This window comes from Salmo trutta, unplaced genomic scaffold, assembly GCF_901001165.1.
Source record: "Salmo trutta unplaced genomic scaffold, fSalTru1.1, whole genome shotgun sequence".
Lineage (NCBI taxonomy): Eukaryota > Metazoa > Chordata > Actinopteri > Salmoniformes > Salmonidae > Salmo > Salmo trutta.
This window is the reverse complement of record NW_021822911.1, coordinates 7,068,277-7,083,704: the sequence shown is the minus strand read 5'-3', so window position 1 is coordinate 7,083,704 and position 15,428 is coordinate 7,068,277. Positions and strand designations below refer to the sequence as shown.

At 40.1% G+C, this 15,428-nt stretch overlaps 1 protein-coding gene across 1 annotated transcript; it reads right to left on the bottom strand.

Moving 5' to 3' along the window:
- Positions 1 to 5,217: 5,217 nt before the first annotated feature.
- Positions 5,218 to 6,492, bottom strand: LOC115186355 (zinc finger protein 180-like). Its single transcript, XM_029746021.1, has one exon. The coding sequence runs from the start codon at positions 6,348 to 6,350 to the stop codon at positions 5,511 to 5,513; it is 840 nt and encodes a 279-aa protein (XP_029601881.1). The 5' UTR covers positions 6,351 to 6,492; the 3' UTR covers positions 5,218 to 5,510.
- Positions 6,493 to 15,428: the final 8,936 nt, after the last annotated feature.

Below are 15,428 nucleotides of genomic sequence, written 5' to 3'. Positions count from 1 at the left end.
CACAATTTGATTGCAGAAACTCCTCCCTGCTAATGAGGAAACCGCTAGTTATGGATGTAGTATATCTGGTAATGAGGAAACCACTAGTTATGGACGTAGTATATCTGGTAATGAGGAAACCACTAGTTATGGATGTAGTATATCTGGTAATGAGGAAACCACTAGTTATGGATGTAGTATATCTGGTAATGAGGAAACCACTAGTTATGGATGTAGTATATCTGGTAATGAGGAAACCACTAGTTATGGATGTAGTATATCTGGTAATGAGGAAACCACTAGTTATGGATGTAGTATATCTGGTAATGAGGAAACCACTAGTTATGGATGTAGTATATCTGGTAATGAGGAAACCACTAGTTATGGATGTAGTATATCTGGTAATGAGGAAACCACTAGTTATGGATGTAGTATATCTGGTAATGAGGAAACCACTAGTTATGGATGTAGTATATCTGGTAATGAGGAAACCACTAGTTATGGATGTAGTATATCTGGTTATGAGGAAACCACTAGTTATGGATGTAGTATATCTGGTAATGAGGAAACCACTAGTTATGGATGTAGTATATCTGCATGGAGCAAAAATGGTGAGCAAAGATTTTGGTTTTTCACAAGGTATTCTGAATATTACAAAGAAAGATCAGGAGTGCTACTCAAGGAAACATGAAGCTCTGTTGTCTATTCACTAATTCACCACAGTGGGGAAACTTACAGGCTGCCAGCAAAAACAGCCTCCATTTCCAGGTTGCTTATGAGTATATTTCACACTACTTTGGATTATAATTGTTAGGCTCATTTGAATGTCCTGCTTAATATAATATGTGTTGTCGCAAATCAACTGCTTTATACTGTAAAAAAAACACTTCAACCAGTAAAATGCTCCTTGACTAGCTTTGCTATCAGTCTGTCAATGAGCGTTTGTAAAATAAATGTACCCAAATTGGCCCATAACGTCACCTAACAATAACATAGACCTACTGTAGGACCCATAACTTCACCTAATAATAACATAGACCTACTGTAGGACCCATAACTTCACCTAACAACAACATAGACCTACTGTAGGACCCATAACTTCACCTAACAATAACATTGACCTAGGACTATAAATCATTAAATATTTCAGGTGAAACATGGAAACTAAAATGTCTTTGTCATGACATTTCATAACCTGATCACCAGATAATTTTGTGAATAATCCCACTAGGCTACTCTGTAATGGGTTGTCATTCTAAATGTCCTGAATAAAGGAAAATATCTCTGTGTATTGTACAATAGCCTATCCATCAAGGAACAGTTCTCTACACATTATGAGCTAAGTATCTCTGTGTCCAGACAGACTAATGAGACCCTACTGTAAATCAAGCAGACAATAACACTTTATAAACATCAATTTGTTAGGGATGTTGGATCCAACGTGGAGCACAGCATAACTGTCTTTACCAGAGTAATGAATGAAGAAGCACTTTGGTTGTTGTTGCATGTCGTGATGTTTGTTATGTGACTGTCATTCAGAAAATGATTTCCTGGATCAGCTGATGATAGTTGAACATGTGACTGTAACTAAACAGCTACAGTATTAAGAATTATGTGTAATTATTGAAGAACTGTGTTAATGACAGTATCCATTTGGGTGTCGTCAATAAAGTTAAGGTGACTCTCGGTTAGAACCATTGGATTTGCAAACTCTGAAATGATTTAGGATTTCTGTGCCCATGAAAACTGTTTTCCCAGTGTAACATAAGGAGACACTAAATGTTACGTAGGTAGAGGGCATTTCAAAGATCTGAATACAGAAAACCGTCCTAACATGACAATAACCTAAACCACAAGGCCAAATCTACACTGGAGGAGCTTACCAAGATGACATTGAATGTTCCTGAGTGGCCTAGTTACAGTTTGGACTTAAATCGTCTTGAAAGTCTATGGCAAGACTTGAAAATGGTTTGTGTCCCTGTTTTATAAGATAGTACTCACTGTATTTACTGGTGTTAATCAGATCAATGTCCCTGTTTTATTAGATAGTACTCACTGTATTTACTGGTGTTAATCAGATCAATGTCCCTGTTTTATTAGATAGTACTATATGTATTTACTGGTGTTAATCAGATCAATGTCCCTGTTTTATTAGATAGTACTCACTGTATTTACTGGTGTTAATCAGATCAATGTTCCTGTTTTATAAGATAGTACTCACTGTATTTACTGGTGTTAATCAGATCAATGTCCCTGTTTTATTAGATAGTACTCACTGTATTTACTGGTGTTAATCAGATCAATGTCCCTGTTTTATAAGATAGTACTCACTGTATTTACTGGTGTTAATCAGATCAATGTCCCTGTTCTATTAGATAGTACTCACTGTATTTACTGGTGTTAATCAGATCAATGTCCCTGTTTTATTAGATAGTACTCACTGTATTTACTGGTGTTAATCAGATCAATGTTCCTGTTTTATAAGATAGTACTCACTGTATTTACTGGTGTTAATCAGATCAATGTCCCTGTTTTATTAGATAGTACTCACTGTATTTACTGGTGTTAATCAGTTCTCCAGTCTTCTCTTCTTCGTCCTCCTCTAATGTGACAGTAATCTCCCCCTCTTCATCCTTCGTTCCAAAAACGTCTTCAACTTCTTTCACTTCATCCTCCACTCCAAAAACGGCATCTTCCTCATTTGTATTCACAGTAACATCCCCCTCATCTTTCACTCTGAAGGTGTCTTTCTCTGTAAGGTCTTTATCTTCTTCTTTCACTGTAACAGCCTCACCCTCTACTTCTTGTTTTACTGTGACAGCCTCCTCTTCCTTCTCCTCTTTCACGACAACGTTCAGCCACACTCCCTCTTTCTCCGTCCAGCAGACCTCCTCTTCTTTAGCAGGAGGAGAGTAGTTTAGTGAACTCATGGTCGGGGATAATAGCTAGTTAGCATTAGCGACTAGACTAGTGCTAACTTAACCAGCCAGCCAGTTGACTTACAACGTAAATATTACATTTAATGGGGTAGCTAGTTGTTTCCACATAACTACGTTTAATGTATAGTGGCAAATACAACACGAATTTGTCCAAAGAACTTGAATGTTCCGACTTTGTTGGCTAGCGAGCTACCGAGGTGGCTGCAGTTGTTGAAGAAGCGTTCCGTCCACTACATTATACGTCACACTAGAAACATCGCCTGAAAGACACATATCGCCATCTGCTGTCTGGAGGGAGGAAACGCAGTTGAGGAGGGAAAACTATTTTTCTTCTTCATTGAATTATAATATTATAAAGCAGTTTAGGGAAATGTTTTTCCTTCTTCATTAAATAACAATATTATATCAACACGTGCAAAGAGCAACAAGTGTTGTTTGATTAGTTCATTTTTTATGAGAATTTAAAACAAACTTAACCTCTACTCCACATCTGTATTTCTGATTCAGTCAAATAACTAGATATCAAAATAAGCACCTAGTTATTAATAGCCTTGATAAAGATGAGCAAAAATTACTGTATAAAATAAATAAACTTTACCCACTACCAGGATATTTTAGCCCAAAACCTGGTTACCTCTCTGCTAGGAGGCTGAAACTTGGCCATAAGTGGATCTTCCAGCAAGACACATCAACATCCACAAAGAAATGGTTAATTGGGCATAAAATCAAAAATGTTCTATGGCCATCTCAGTCTTTGGACTTGAACTCCATTGTGTTCCCTGTGGCTCAGTTGGTAGAGCATGGTGTTTGCAACGCCAGGGTTGTGGGTTCGATTCCCACGGGGGGGGCCAGTACAAAAAAAATGCATGAATTGAAATGTATGTATTCACTACTGTAAGTCGCTCTGGATAAGAGCGACTTACAGTAGTGAATACATACATTTCAATTCATGCATTTTTTTTGTACTGGCCCCCCCACAACCTGGAGGTGTAACAATACATCATATAGATGTATATAATGAACAGACTAGGTCTATAATGCTCCTACATGGTGTAACAATACATCATGTAGATGTATATAATGAACAGACTAGGTCTATACTGCTCCTACATGGTGTAACAATACAGTGCATTCGGAAAGTACTCAGACCCCGTCACTTTTTCCACATTTTGTTACGTTACAGCCTTATTCTAAAATATTTTTTTTAAATACTGAATTGACACACAATACCCCATAATGACCTCACAATACCCCATAATGACCTCACAATACCCCATAATGACAAAGGAAATACATTATATATATTTCTTTGCTCATTTATTAAAATAATAAACTGAAAAATCTGCATAAGTATTCAGACCGTTTACTACGTACTTTGTTGAAACACCTTGGGCAGCGATGACAGCCTCCAGTCTTCATGGGGATGACGTTACAAGTTTCTACCATTCTTCTCTCAAACTCTGTCAGATTGGATGGGGAGCTTTGCTACACAGCTATTTTCAGGTCTCACCAGAGATGTTAGATTGGGTTCAAGTCCGGGCTGGTTCACTCAAGGTTATTCAGCGACTTGTCCCAAAGCCACTCCTACACTGTCTTGGCTGTGTGCTTAGGGTCATTGTCCTGTTGGAAGGTGAACCTTCGCCCCAGTCTGAGGCCCTGAGTGCTCTGGAGCAGGTTTTCATCAAAGAGCTCTCTGTACTTTGCTCCGTCCATCTTTCCCTCGATCCTGACTAGTATACCAGTTCCTGCCGCTGAAAAACATCCTCACAGCCTGATGCTGTGCCAGGTTTACGCAAGATGATGCTTGGCATTCAGGCCAAAGACTTCAATCTTGGTTTCATCAGACCAGAGAATCTTGTTTATCATGGTCTGAGAATCCTTTAGGTGCCTTTTTGGCAAACTCCAAGCAGGCTGTCATATGCCTTTTACTGAGGAGTGCCTTCCGTCTGGCCACTCTACCATAAAGGCCTGATTGGTGGAGTGCTACAGAGATGGTTGTCCTTCTGGAAGGTTCTCCCATCCCCACAGAGGAACTCTGTAGCTCTGTCAGAGTGACCATTGGGTTCTTGGTCACCTCCCTGACCAATGCCCTTCTCTCCCAATTGCTCGGTTTGGCTGGGTGGCCAGCTCTGGGAAGAGTCTTGGTGGTTCCAAACTTCTTCCATCAAAGAATCATGGTGACCACTGTGTTCTTGGGGACCTCCAATGCTACAGACATTTTTTGGGACCATTCCCCAGATCTGTGCCTTGACACAATCCTGTCTCGGAGCTCTATGGACAATTTCTTCGACCTCATTGCTTGGTGTTTGCTCTGACGTGCATTGTCAACTGTGGGACCTTATATAGACAGGTATAATCATAAACAATATTATTTCATGTGGCATAAACAAAAACACAAATTCTCAGTCAAAAATATAAGTCAGAACACAGCGCCTTTATTCTCTCATGTGATTTCAGGTTCTGTGACTGGGAAAATGTCCTTCCACACAGAGAAAGATGTGGTAGGGCTTTTTTGGTGTGTGTCTTCTTATGCTCCTTCAGGCTGCTTAACCAGGTAAAACGCTTTCCACACTGGGAGCATTGGAAAGGCTTTTATCCTGTGTGTATTCTCTCATGCTCTTTTAACGGACCTTTCTTAGCAAAACTCTTTCCACACTGGGAACAATGGAAAGGCTTTTCTCCTGTGTGCATCCTCTCGTGAGCTTTTAGGTGCCCTGTCTGAGTAAAACTCATTCCACAGTGGGAACAGTGATAAGGCTTTTCTCCAGTGTGTTTTCTCTCATGCCTTTTCAGGTTAGCTAAAACGCTAAAAGTCTTTTCACAATGGGAACATTGGAAAGGCTTTTCTCCTGTGTGTGTCCTCTCATGAGCTTTTAGGTCCCCTAACTGAATAAACCTCTTTTCACAGTGGGAACATTGGAAAGGCTTTTCTCCTGTGTGTATTCTCTCATGAGCTTTTAGGTCCCCTAACTGAATAAACCTATTTTCACAGTGGGAACAGTGGTAAGGCCTTTCTCCTGTGTGTATTCTCTCATGCCTTTTCAGGTTAGCTAACACGGCAAAACTCTTTTCACACTGGGAACATTGGAAAGGCATTTCTCCGGTGTGTAGTTTCGCATGCTTTTTTAGGTTTCCTATTAGAGTAAAACTCTTTCCACAATGGGAACATTGGAATGGCTTTTCTCCTGTGTGTATCCTCTCATGCTCTTTTAATTGCCCTTTCTTAGTAAAACTTTTTCCACACTGGGAACATTGGAAAGGCTTTTCTCCTGTGTGTATCCTCTCATGAGATTTTAGGTGCCCTGTCTGAGTAAAACTCATTCCACAGTGGGAACAGTGATAAGGCTTTTCTCCTGTGTGTATTCTCTCATGCCTTTTCAGGTTAGCTAACATGGTAAAACTCTTTCCACACTGGGAACATTGGAAAGGCATTTCTCCTGTGTGTGTCTTCTCATGCAGTTTTAGGTTCCTTAACCAGCAAAAACTCTTTTCACAGTGGGAGCAGTGGTGTTGTCTCGCTGGTTTGGGCGTCTCTGGGTCTGGTTCCCCTGAAGGACTCTTCCCGCTGTCAGAGTGAGAGTCTGGTTTCTCTCCTGCCAAAGACAAACAGAGAATCCCGTTAAACAGAGACCTGAATGAAATCTCCACAAGATAAAACTGTCTTCCTATGAGGTTTAATCCAGACTAGATCCCTCAATAAAAGAGCAGAACTGGTCATCACAGAGTGGCTGTAGTGCTTTGTAGGCTGGGTAAATCCATTTGAATTCAATACATTTTTGGCAGCATCCCTTTTGATTTAAAAAAAGCTTTCCTTACATGTTGGACTATGGAAGAAGTGGTAAGAAAGTGACTTCATGTAACTGAATGTAAAAACATTCATGAGATATACAGTTGTAAGTGTATATACAGTACCATTCAAAAGTTTGGACACACCTACTCATTCAAGGGTTATAATTATTTGTTTTACCATTTTCTACATTGTAGAATAATAGTGAAGACATCAAACTATGAAATAACACATATGGAATCATGTAGTAACCAAAAAAGTGATAAACAGTTCAAAATATATATTTGATTTTTCAAAGTAGCCACCCTTTGCCTTGATGACACCTTTGCACACTCTTGGCATTCTCTCAACCAGCTTCACCTGGAATGCTTCTTCAATAGTCTTGAAGGAGTTCCCACATATGCTGAGCACTTGTTGGCTGCTTTTCCTTCACGCTACGGTCCAACTCATCCCAAACCATCTCAATTGGGTTGAGGTCAGGTGATTGTGGAGGCCAGGTCATCTGATGCAGCACTCCATCACTCTCCTTCTTGCTCAAATAGCCCTTACACAACCTGGAGGTGTGTTGGGTCATTGACCTGTTGAAAAACAAATGATCGTCCCACTAAGCGCAAATCAGATGGGATGGCGTATCGCTTCAGAATGCTGTGGTAGCCAGACAGGTGTGTGCCTTTCCAAATCACGTCCAATCAAGCTGTAGAAACATCTCAACGATGATCAATGGAAACAGTATGCACACCTGAGCTCAATTTCGAGTCTCATAGCAAAGGGTCTGAATACTTATTTAAATAAGGTATTTATGTTTCTTATTTTTAATAAATGTGACATTTTTTCTCCAAACCTATTTTCTCTTTGTCATTATGGGGTATTGTGATGCCATTATGGGGTATTGTGATGTCATTATGGGGAATTGTGTGTAGACTGATGAGGATTCTTATTTATTTAATCCATTGTAGAATAAGGCTGTAACGTAACACAATGTGGAAAGACTTAAGTGGCAAAAAAAGGGGTTAAAGACATGTATCTCTCAGATATAGGACAGACACTTCAGAACAAACTTCCTTTGGATGTTTTGGGGGACTGTTGTTCCATGTTGTGAATGTTATGCAATGCGTTAGTATGGGTTATAGCAGTATGGCCAAATATTGTTTTACATAAAATAACTTGAATATTTCTTTATTGATACTTCTATGGGTCTTAAAGTTCAAAATCAAATAGCAAAATTATCCTTGGTATAACCTTCTTAAAACAGTTTTTAAATTGTCAATACTGCCCCCTAGCCCCAACAGGTTAACCTGTTGAGGACAGACGTTCCATTTCGTGACAAGAAAATTCCAAATATTCCATTACCATACTTAGAAGCATGTCAAACGCTGTTTAAAATCAATTTTTATGCTATTTTTCTCGTAAAATAGCAATAATATTCCAACCGGGCAACGTTGTATTCATTCAAAGGCTGAAAGAAAAAAATGGAGTAGTCTCATGACCGCGCATCTCCAGTGTCACTGTCCCCAGGCTGACCACTTACAAATTCTCCTGCTGTTCTTCGCCCAGAGACAGCAGACACCCCATTCCACTTTCTGGCGGCTTTAGAGAGCCAATGGGAGCCTTAGAAAGTGTCACGTTACAGCACAGATGCTGTATTTTCGATAGAGATGCAACAGAAGGAGAACAAATTGTCAGACAGGGCACTTCCTGTATGGAATCTTCTCAGGTTTTGGCCTGCCATATGAATTCTGTTATACTCACAGACACCATTCAAACAGTTTTAGAAACTTTAGAGTGTTTTCTATCCAAATCTACTAATTATATGCATATTCTAGTTTCTGGGCAGGAGTAGTAACCAGATTAAATCGGGTACGTTTTTTATCCGGCCGTGAAAATACTGCCACCTATCCCAAAGAAGTTTTAAAACAGTTCCATATAGCTTAGAGGAACCTCCCCCCTCAGACAGGGCTTAGACTGTAAAACTATAATTTAGATCTGATGATCGGTGGAACAAGGACATCCTCAGACAGTTTTACAGTCTAAGCCCTGTCTGAGGATGTCCTTGTTCCACCGATCATCAGATCTAAATTATAGTTTTACAGTCTAAGCCCTATCATTTTGATCTTATGATCGGTGGGACAAGGACATCCAAGCCGGCCAAACCCTCCCCTATCCTGGACGACGCTGGGCAAATTGTGTGCCGCCTCATGGGTCTCCCGGTTGCGGCCGGCTGCGACACAGTCCGGGATCGAACCCGGATCTGTAGTGCGATGCAGAGCTGCGCCACTCGGGAGGCTGTTGATACCTAGCACTACCTATTATATTTGTTAGCACCACTCGGGAAGCTGTTGATTCCTAGCACTACCTATTATACTTGTTAGCACCACTCGGGAGGCTGTTGATACCTAGCACTACCTATTATACTTGTTAGCACCACACGAGAGCGAAGCTAGCGTGGTTATCCACGTTTTACCAATAGTATAAATCTTGTTTCTCATGGTCTGAGAGTCCTTTAGGTGCCTTTTGGCAAACTCCAAGTGGGGTGTCATATGCCTTTTACTGAGGAGTGGCTTCCGTCTGGCCTCTCTACCATAAAGGCCTGATTGGTGGAGTGCTGCAGAGATGATGGTCCTTCTGGAAGGTTCTCCCATCTCCACAGAGGAACTCTGGAGCTCTGTCAGAGTGACCATCGGATTCTTGGTCACCTCCCTGACCAAGGCACTTCTCCCCCGATTGCTCAGTTTGGCCGGGCGGCCAGCTCTGGGAAGAGTCTTGGTGGTTCCAAACTTCTTCCATTTCAGAATGATGGAGGCCACTGTGTTCTTGCAGGCATTTTTTGGTACCTTTCCCCAGATCTCTGCCTTGACACAATAATGTCTCAGAGCTCTATGGACAATTCCTTTGACCTCATGGCTTGGTTTTTACTCTGTGTTACGTGTTACGTTTCTCTTGTTCCCCATTTTCCCCTGTTAGTGTGTTTGTGTCCTGGGCATTACAGGTGTACCGAGTTGCGGCTAACGATGGTGGGCGTGGCTGTAGCTGATTACAGAGAGGATATCTGTTTGCCGTGTGAGAAGAGAAGAAGAGAGGGGGAGAGAGAGGACACTTGTTTTTTGTTTGATTATTTGTGTTAATTTCTTTGTTTGTGTTTCATCCTGTCCTCCTGACGTACTCCACCCTACCTAGGTCCTGGAGAAGGGAAAAGGTAGATCTGCCCATGGGTGGTCCCACATAGATAACCCATTGTTTTATACACTAGGTTAGCCGGGCGGGTGTCACCCTTGTATTTTCTTGGAACCAGGTAGGACAGTGGGTTAGGGTTTAGAGTGTGTTAGGAAGGATTAGGTGTGTAGAAGAGGAGGGACCTTTTGTTTATTTTCATTACTTGGACCCCGATTCCACACATTACCTTCTCTGGTTGTGGTTGTTTTTTTGTTTTCCTACTGATTCTTTATGGGTGTTTTATATTGTTTATGTAATTACTTTACTAAACATCCCCTGAGGGCTAACATTGAGTTCTGGTTATTTTTGCTCATTACACCCCACATTTCTTCCCCTTTCATCTGGTTTACCTGGTGTGTTTAGGCCCAGGCATTTACGTCTCCTCCTCAGACGAGCTACACCCAAGGGGAGAACGTAAGAACACCTCACTAGAAGACTAGAATAACTAGCTGTTGCTACAGAACGAGACGACCAATTCACAGTTAGTCTGTGTCTCGTTCTCCACACACGTACACAAACCAAGATCACGTGTTTTCTATATACACAAGATAGTTTGACTATATAAGGCTTCTGTATTCCTTGTGTCATCGAGCTCTTGGCCTTCCACCTCAGAGTGTAGGGCTGACCAGCTACATTATTGCAATTCTTATCAAATAATGGTTGATTGTTTGAAGAAATGACAGTCTCTCCTTATTGGTTAGAATTTCCACCACAATGTTAGACCAGACTCATAGTACAGAATAAATGACTAACTGCCCGGTTCAACGTCTCACCTCATACTGTATTGGAGCAGCAGCAGCAGACTGCCCAGTTCAACATCAGTTCACCGTCTCACCTCATACTGTATTGGAGCAGCAGCTGACTGCCCAGTTCAACGTCAGTTCACAGTCTCACCTCATACTGTATTGGAGCAGCAGCAGCTGACTGCCCAGTTCAACGTCAGTTCAGTCTCACCTCATACTGTATTGGAGCAGCAGACTGCCCGGTTCAACATCAGTTCACCGTCTCACCTCATACTGTATTGGAGCAGCAGCAGCTGACTGCCCAGTTCAACATCAGTTCACCGTCTCACCTCATACTGTATTGGAGCAGCAGCAGCTGACTGCCCAGTTCAACATCAGTTCACCGTCTCACCTCATACTGTATTGGAGCAGCAGCAGCTGACTTGATCGTTGATACTAATCATCATGTTTGAATCTGAGAGTAAATAGAGCCGACTACACTCTAACAATGAAGGGTTCAACTGGAGTTGTTCTCAGATCCCCTAAGAACCGTAGGGTTCTTGGTCAATGAAAAACAGCCCCAAAAGGTTCTTCAAAGAACTTGTTAGAAGGTGGGTTCATCGAGGAACCTCCGTTGTTGCTGGACTTCTTCCGGGAACTTCGCAATTACAACTGAAAACGATGGTGACAAGTTTGGATGCGACAACAGTTAAAAAGGTTAAGTTGGGTTGATGTTTGGCTCTGAATATGTCTCGAAATCATTTATTATAATAATATAACATACTAATAATGAATGACGAAGACAATGATGGTTTTCTGTGAATATCTTCCATAACGTTACTATAGTTAATGAACGTAAATATTAGAAAGCCGGGTTTGACCGTCGGCGTTGTATGAGCTACAGTACAGTACCGTTAGCTAGTTAACGTTATGTCCTAACTAGGCACAACTAGGTTTGGATTATTTCCTCAACTATATTCTTTCCCATATATTGTATATCGTTTCCATAAACCCAACATGGCTTTACACTCATTAACGTAAGTTTCCAATCTAGAGCAGTTCTCACTTTTGTGATAATGAACTAGCTAACGTTAGCTTCGTTAACTAACTAACTAACTAACTAACTTAGGACGGTGACCTGTCCAGACGAGATGTTACGCCCCTGAAAAAGGGGAGAAATAATCACGAGAGTATTGTTTCCTCAATGACCTTTAGTGCAATGAGTTAAAACCCGTGATTTCCCCCGAACTTGGGTGGAGACCAGAGCAATCGATCTCAGGCTCATAGATTAAGAGCATTTAGTAGATCACAGATTAACACTTTTCCCCTTCAATTTGGCACCACAAAATAAAGTAACTAATATAACGTTTACACATTCCTTTTACAATTTTTACCCTTTGTAAGCTTGACGGATTTGAACTTTTTAACACAATTATATGAATGTTATCCATCTCTATCAACTAATACAGAATGCATGATCTTTTTAACCTTAGATGTTTTAAGATCCTCACATACTATGAACTTACTAATACTTTTTAATGTATAACAGGCTATGAGTATTTCCTTTAACCTGTCACAGTTACAACAAACTGAATTGTCAATGGAGGTCTTCCTCTTTATATAGCCTGCTACAGCATGCAATACTATTAACTCACAAGGGGGCATAACGTTACATGTACAATACTATCCCATTTTGGAAACGTTACATGTACAATACTATCCCATTTTGGAAACGTTACATGTACAATACTATCCCATTTTGGAAACATTACATGTCCGCCCCCTTGTGGAGGGAAATTAATATCTTAGATGGTAGCTGTTGATGGGATTCAAATGCATAATAGTATTAATACAGTGTCTAGACTACCTCTTTTGTATAAATTCCCTTCAGAATCCAAACACAGTATTGCCACGCAGCAAAATGTTGCATATAATCTTTCAAGTCAGCCTGATAAAATATTGAACAATTTGTGTACAAAGATATCTTGAAATGTGATATTAGGCCTGTATGACAGTACTGTTACTGTATGGCAGTACTGTATTGGCTAGTGCTTTCTCCAATATGTTCTTCTATTTTGCATTACATTGTATGTTGATGCCATTTCTTTCAATATTTATTTAATATATATATATATGTTTTAATGCTTGTAAGACTATTCTTTGACACATTTTCTCTTCCTTTGAAATTCATTTCCTTGTCAATCACTGGCTCATTGGTAATAAAATCATTCAAAACCTTTAATGCAATTGCAGACAGAAGTTGACAACAGGAACATAACGCATGTTTCCGAGTAAGTTCTGCAAAAAAGGAAAAGTCCCAAGTTGCTTTTATTAAACCCGAAGTCCAGCCATTACATCATTACCTTCTACTCATGAGACCAAGCCCATGCAGCCACACAGCTATACAAACGTAGAGTTTCAGTGTTATCTAAAAGCTTAGCAGTAAATGTCCAAGTTGATTTATAGTGGAATGTCCGACTAGTGTCTTACACTCCCCTGCAGAGTCCTGTCTTCACAGTCACACATTTCTCAGACAGTTTTGTTATAAGAGGCAGTAGAAAAGTACTGTGGAACAATATTAAACCTCATAATGTATATATATATATATTGTTAATCTGTAGTCTAGGACCCTATAAATGTAAGGAGGGAGGGGTCTTATAACCCCTCCCCTTTCATTAATACAACATTAGCATAATCAATTATTATAATACATCAAACATTTGGTGTTGCCCCTATCGTGAACCTCTAACACCCCTTAAGAGAATGCTCACCACCAACAGAAAACAACTTCTATTTCACATTATAATCAACTACAATGATTCACCTTCACCAATATAAACATGGTGTCTACTGGCTGTCAACAATTAAAAACAAGAAAAAACATTTTCCCCCCCACTAGCTTCTAGAACTCTCGTCTTCCTAAAACTCACTAGCTTCTAGAACTCTCGTCCCCTTGGAACGAGCCCAAACAAAACTCATCTCCAAAACGGAAAAATGTGCAGTCAAAATAAATTGTGATCCATGGCAACTTACTGGCTAAATGCAAAACACAAATCTTTTTGACTGCCCACACTTGAGACAATCAGCAACCAAGTTGTCCTCACCACAGACATGTCTGATTTCAAGAGGAAACTCCTGCAATATCCGTAGTAACTTTCCACCTCACTGCGGTGCTTCTCTCTCTTTTCAGGGTTCACTAGATAGGCATGTTGTTGGATCGGGGCCCAGTCCCCAATGTCATGCTCTAGTACATTTGGGTTGGCATGTGTGAGAATGAACCCAGATATTCTAAAAGCAGGGCAACAATGTCAATATAATTGTACCCAAAAAATGTAATTTGGTTACATAAATAATTATCATTACTAAATGTTACATGAAATGTAAATATGAAATATTTGGTTGCATAGTCTTATTTTCAACAGCTTTTCAATTACATTTTGCTAGGTGGGATAGCCCCAACGTCAAAACACAGTTTTAACGTGTCCAAATCAATAACCAATATGCAGAAACAGTTTGTGATATATTGAAAACCTAAACATAAAATGTGCTATATACACAAACATCAGCCATAATAATCATATTACTTGTATTTTTTAAACAAGCACCTTATAAACTGCACAAGCACCAGAAACGCTGATGTTTTGACAAGTAGCAATAAATCACTGATATCGATTAGGGGGGAAATCAGGTTGTACGTGCTGTTGAAACTAACAACTAAAATAAACACATGGAAATGGGAGATATATTTCACCTCACTGGTTAGAGGACAACCTGCAGAAGACAGTCAGCTACATTTTGGAGTGATACATTTAAATGTAGGGGTCGCTGAACAAAGGAACACAACACTTATTTGTCATCACTCATCGATATCCTGCTAAAATCATTTGTGCGAGAGGAGGGAGATGAGGTTGCACGTCCTGTTAAAACTAACAGCTCAAAAACCACACAGAATCTGGGAATAATGTGTACATCACTTGTTAGAGGACAACTTGTAGAAAACAGCTAGCTACATTTGAAGTGTTGCATTTTGATTCAAGTGGGTCACCAACATGGTAAGTGTAACACAACTCTTTTTTTGTTAGTCACTTTTTGTTAAATCACATAAATAGTAACTCTTCCATTTCAGAGCCTGGATTTTCCCCCTGAGGCTAATATCCATATCATGTTGAAATCAATAGAACAGGGGACAAACGTTTAGGGTTCTACATTGTGACATTATTAAAATACTCCTACTACAATGTTAAAACATTCTACACTGTGAAATTATTAAAACAATTCCTTCATTTATGTATTTTCTGATGTTTGATCAGAGATCTTTTAACAGAGTATCTCTTGTCACATTGATGACAGCTATGAGATTTCTCTAATGTGTGTGTTCTCTGGTGTGCTATCAGGCCACTTGACTGAGTAAAACTCTTCCCACATTGAGTACAGCTATAAGGCTTCTCTCCTGTGTGTGTTCTCTGGTGTGATATCAAGGAGCATGACTGATTAAAACTCTTTCCACATTGAGTACAGCTATATGGTGGTTTCTCTCCTGTGTGTGTTCTCTGGTGTGATTTTAAATCACTTGATCTAACAAAACTCTTTCCGCAGTCAGAGCAGTGGTAAGGTTTCTCTCCTGTGTGTGTTCTCAGGTGTACTTTCAGGCAGCTTGCCTGAGTAAAACTCTTCCCACATTGAGTACAGCTATAAGGTTTCTCTCCTGTGTGTATTCTCTGGTGCACGATTAGGGAGCTTGACTGAATAAAACGCTTCCCACATTGAGTACAGCTATATGGTGTTTTCTCT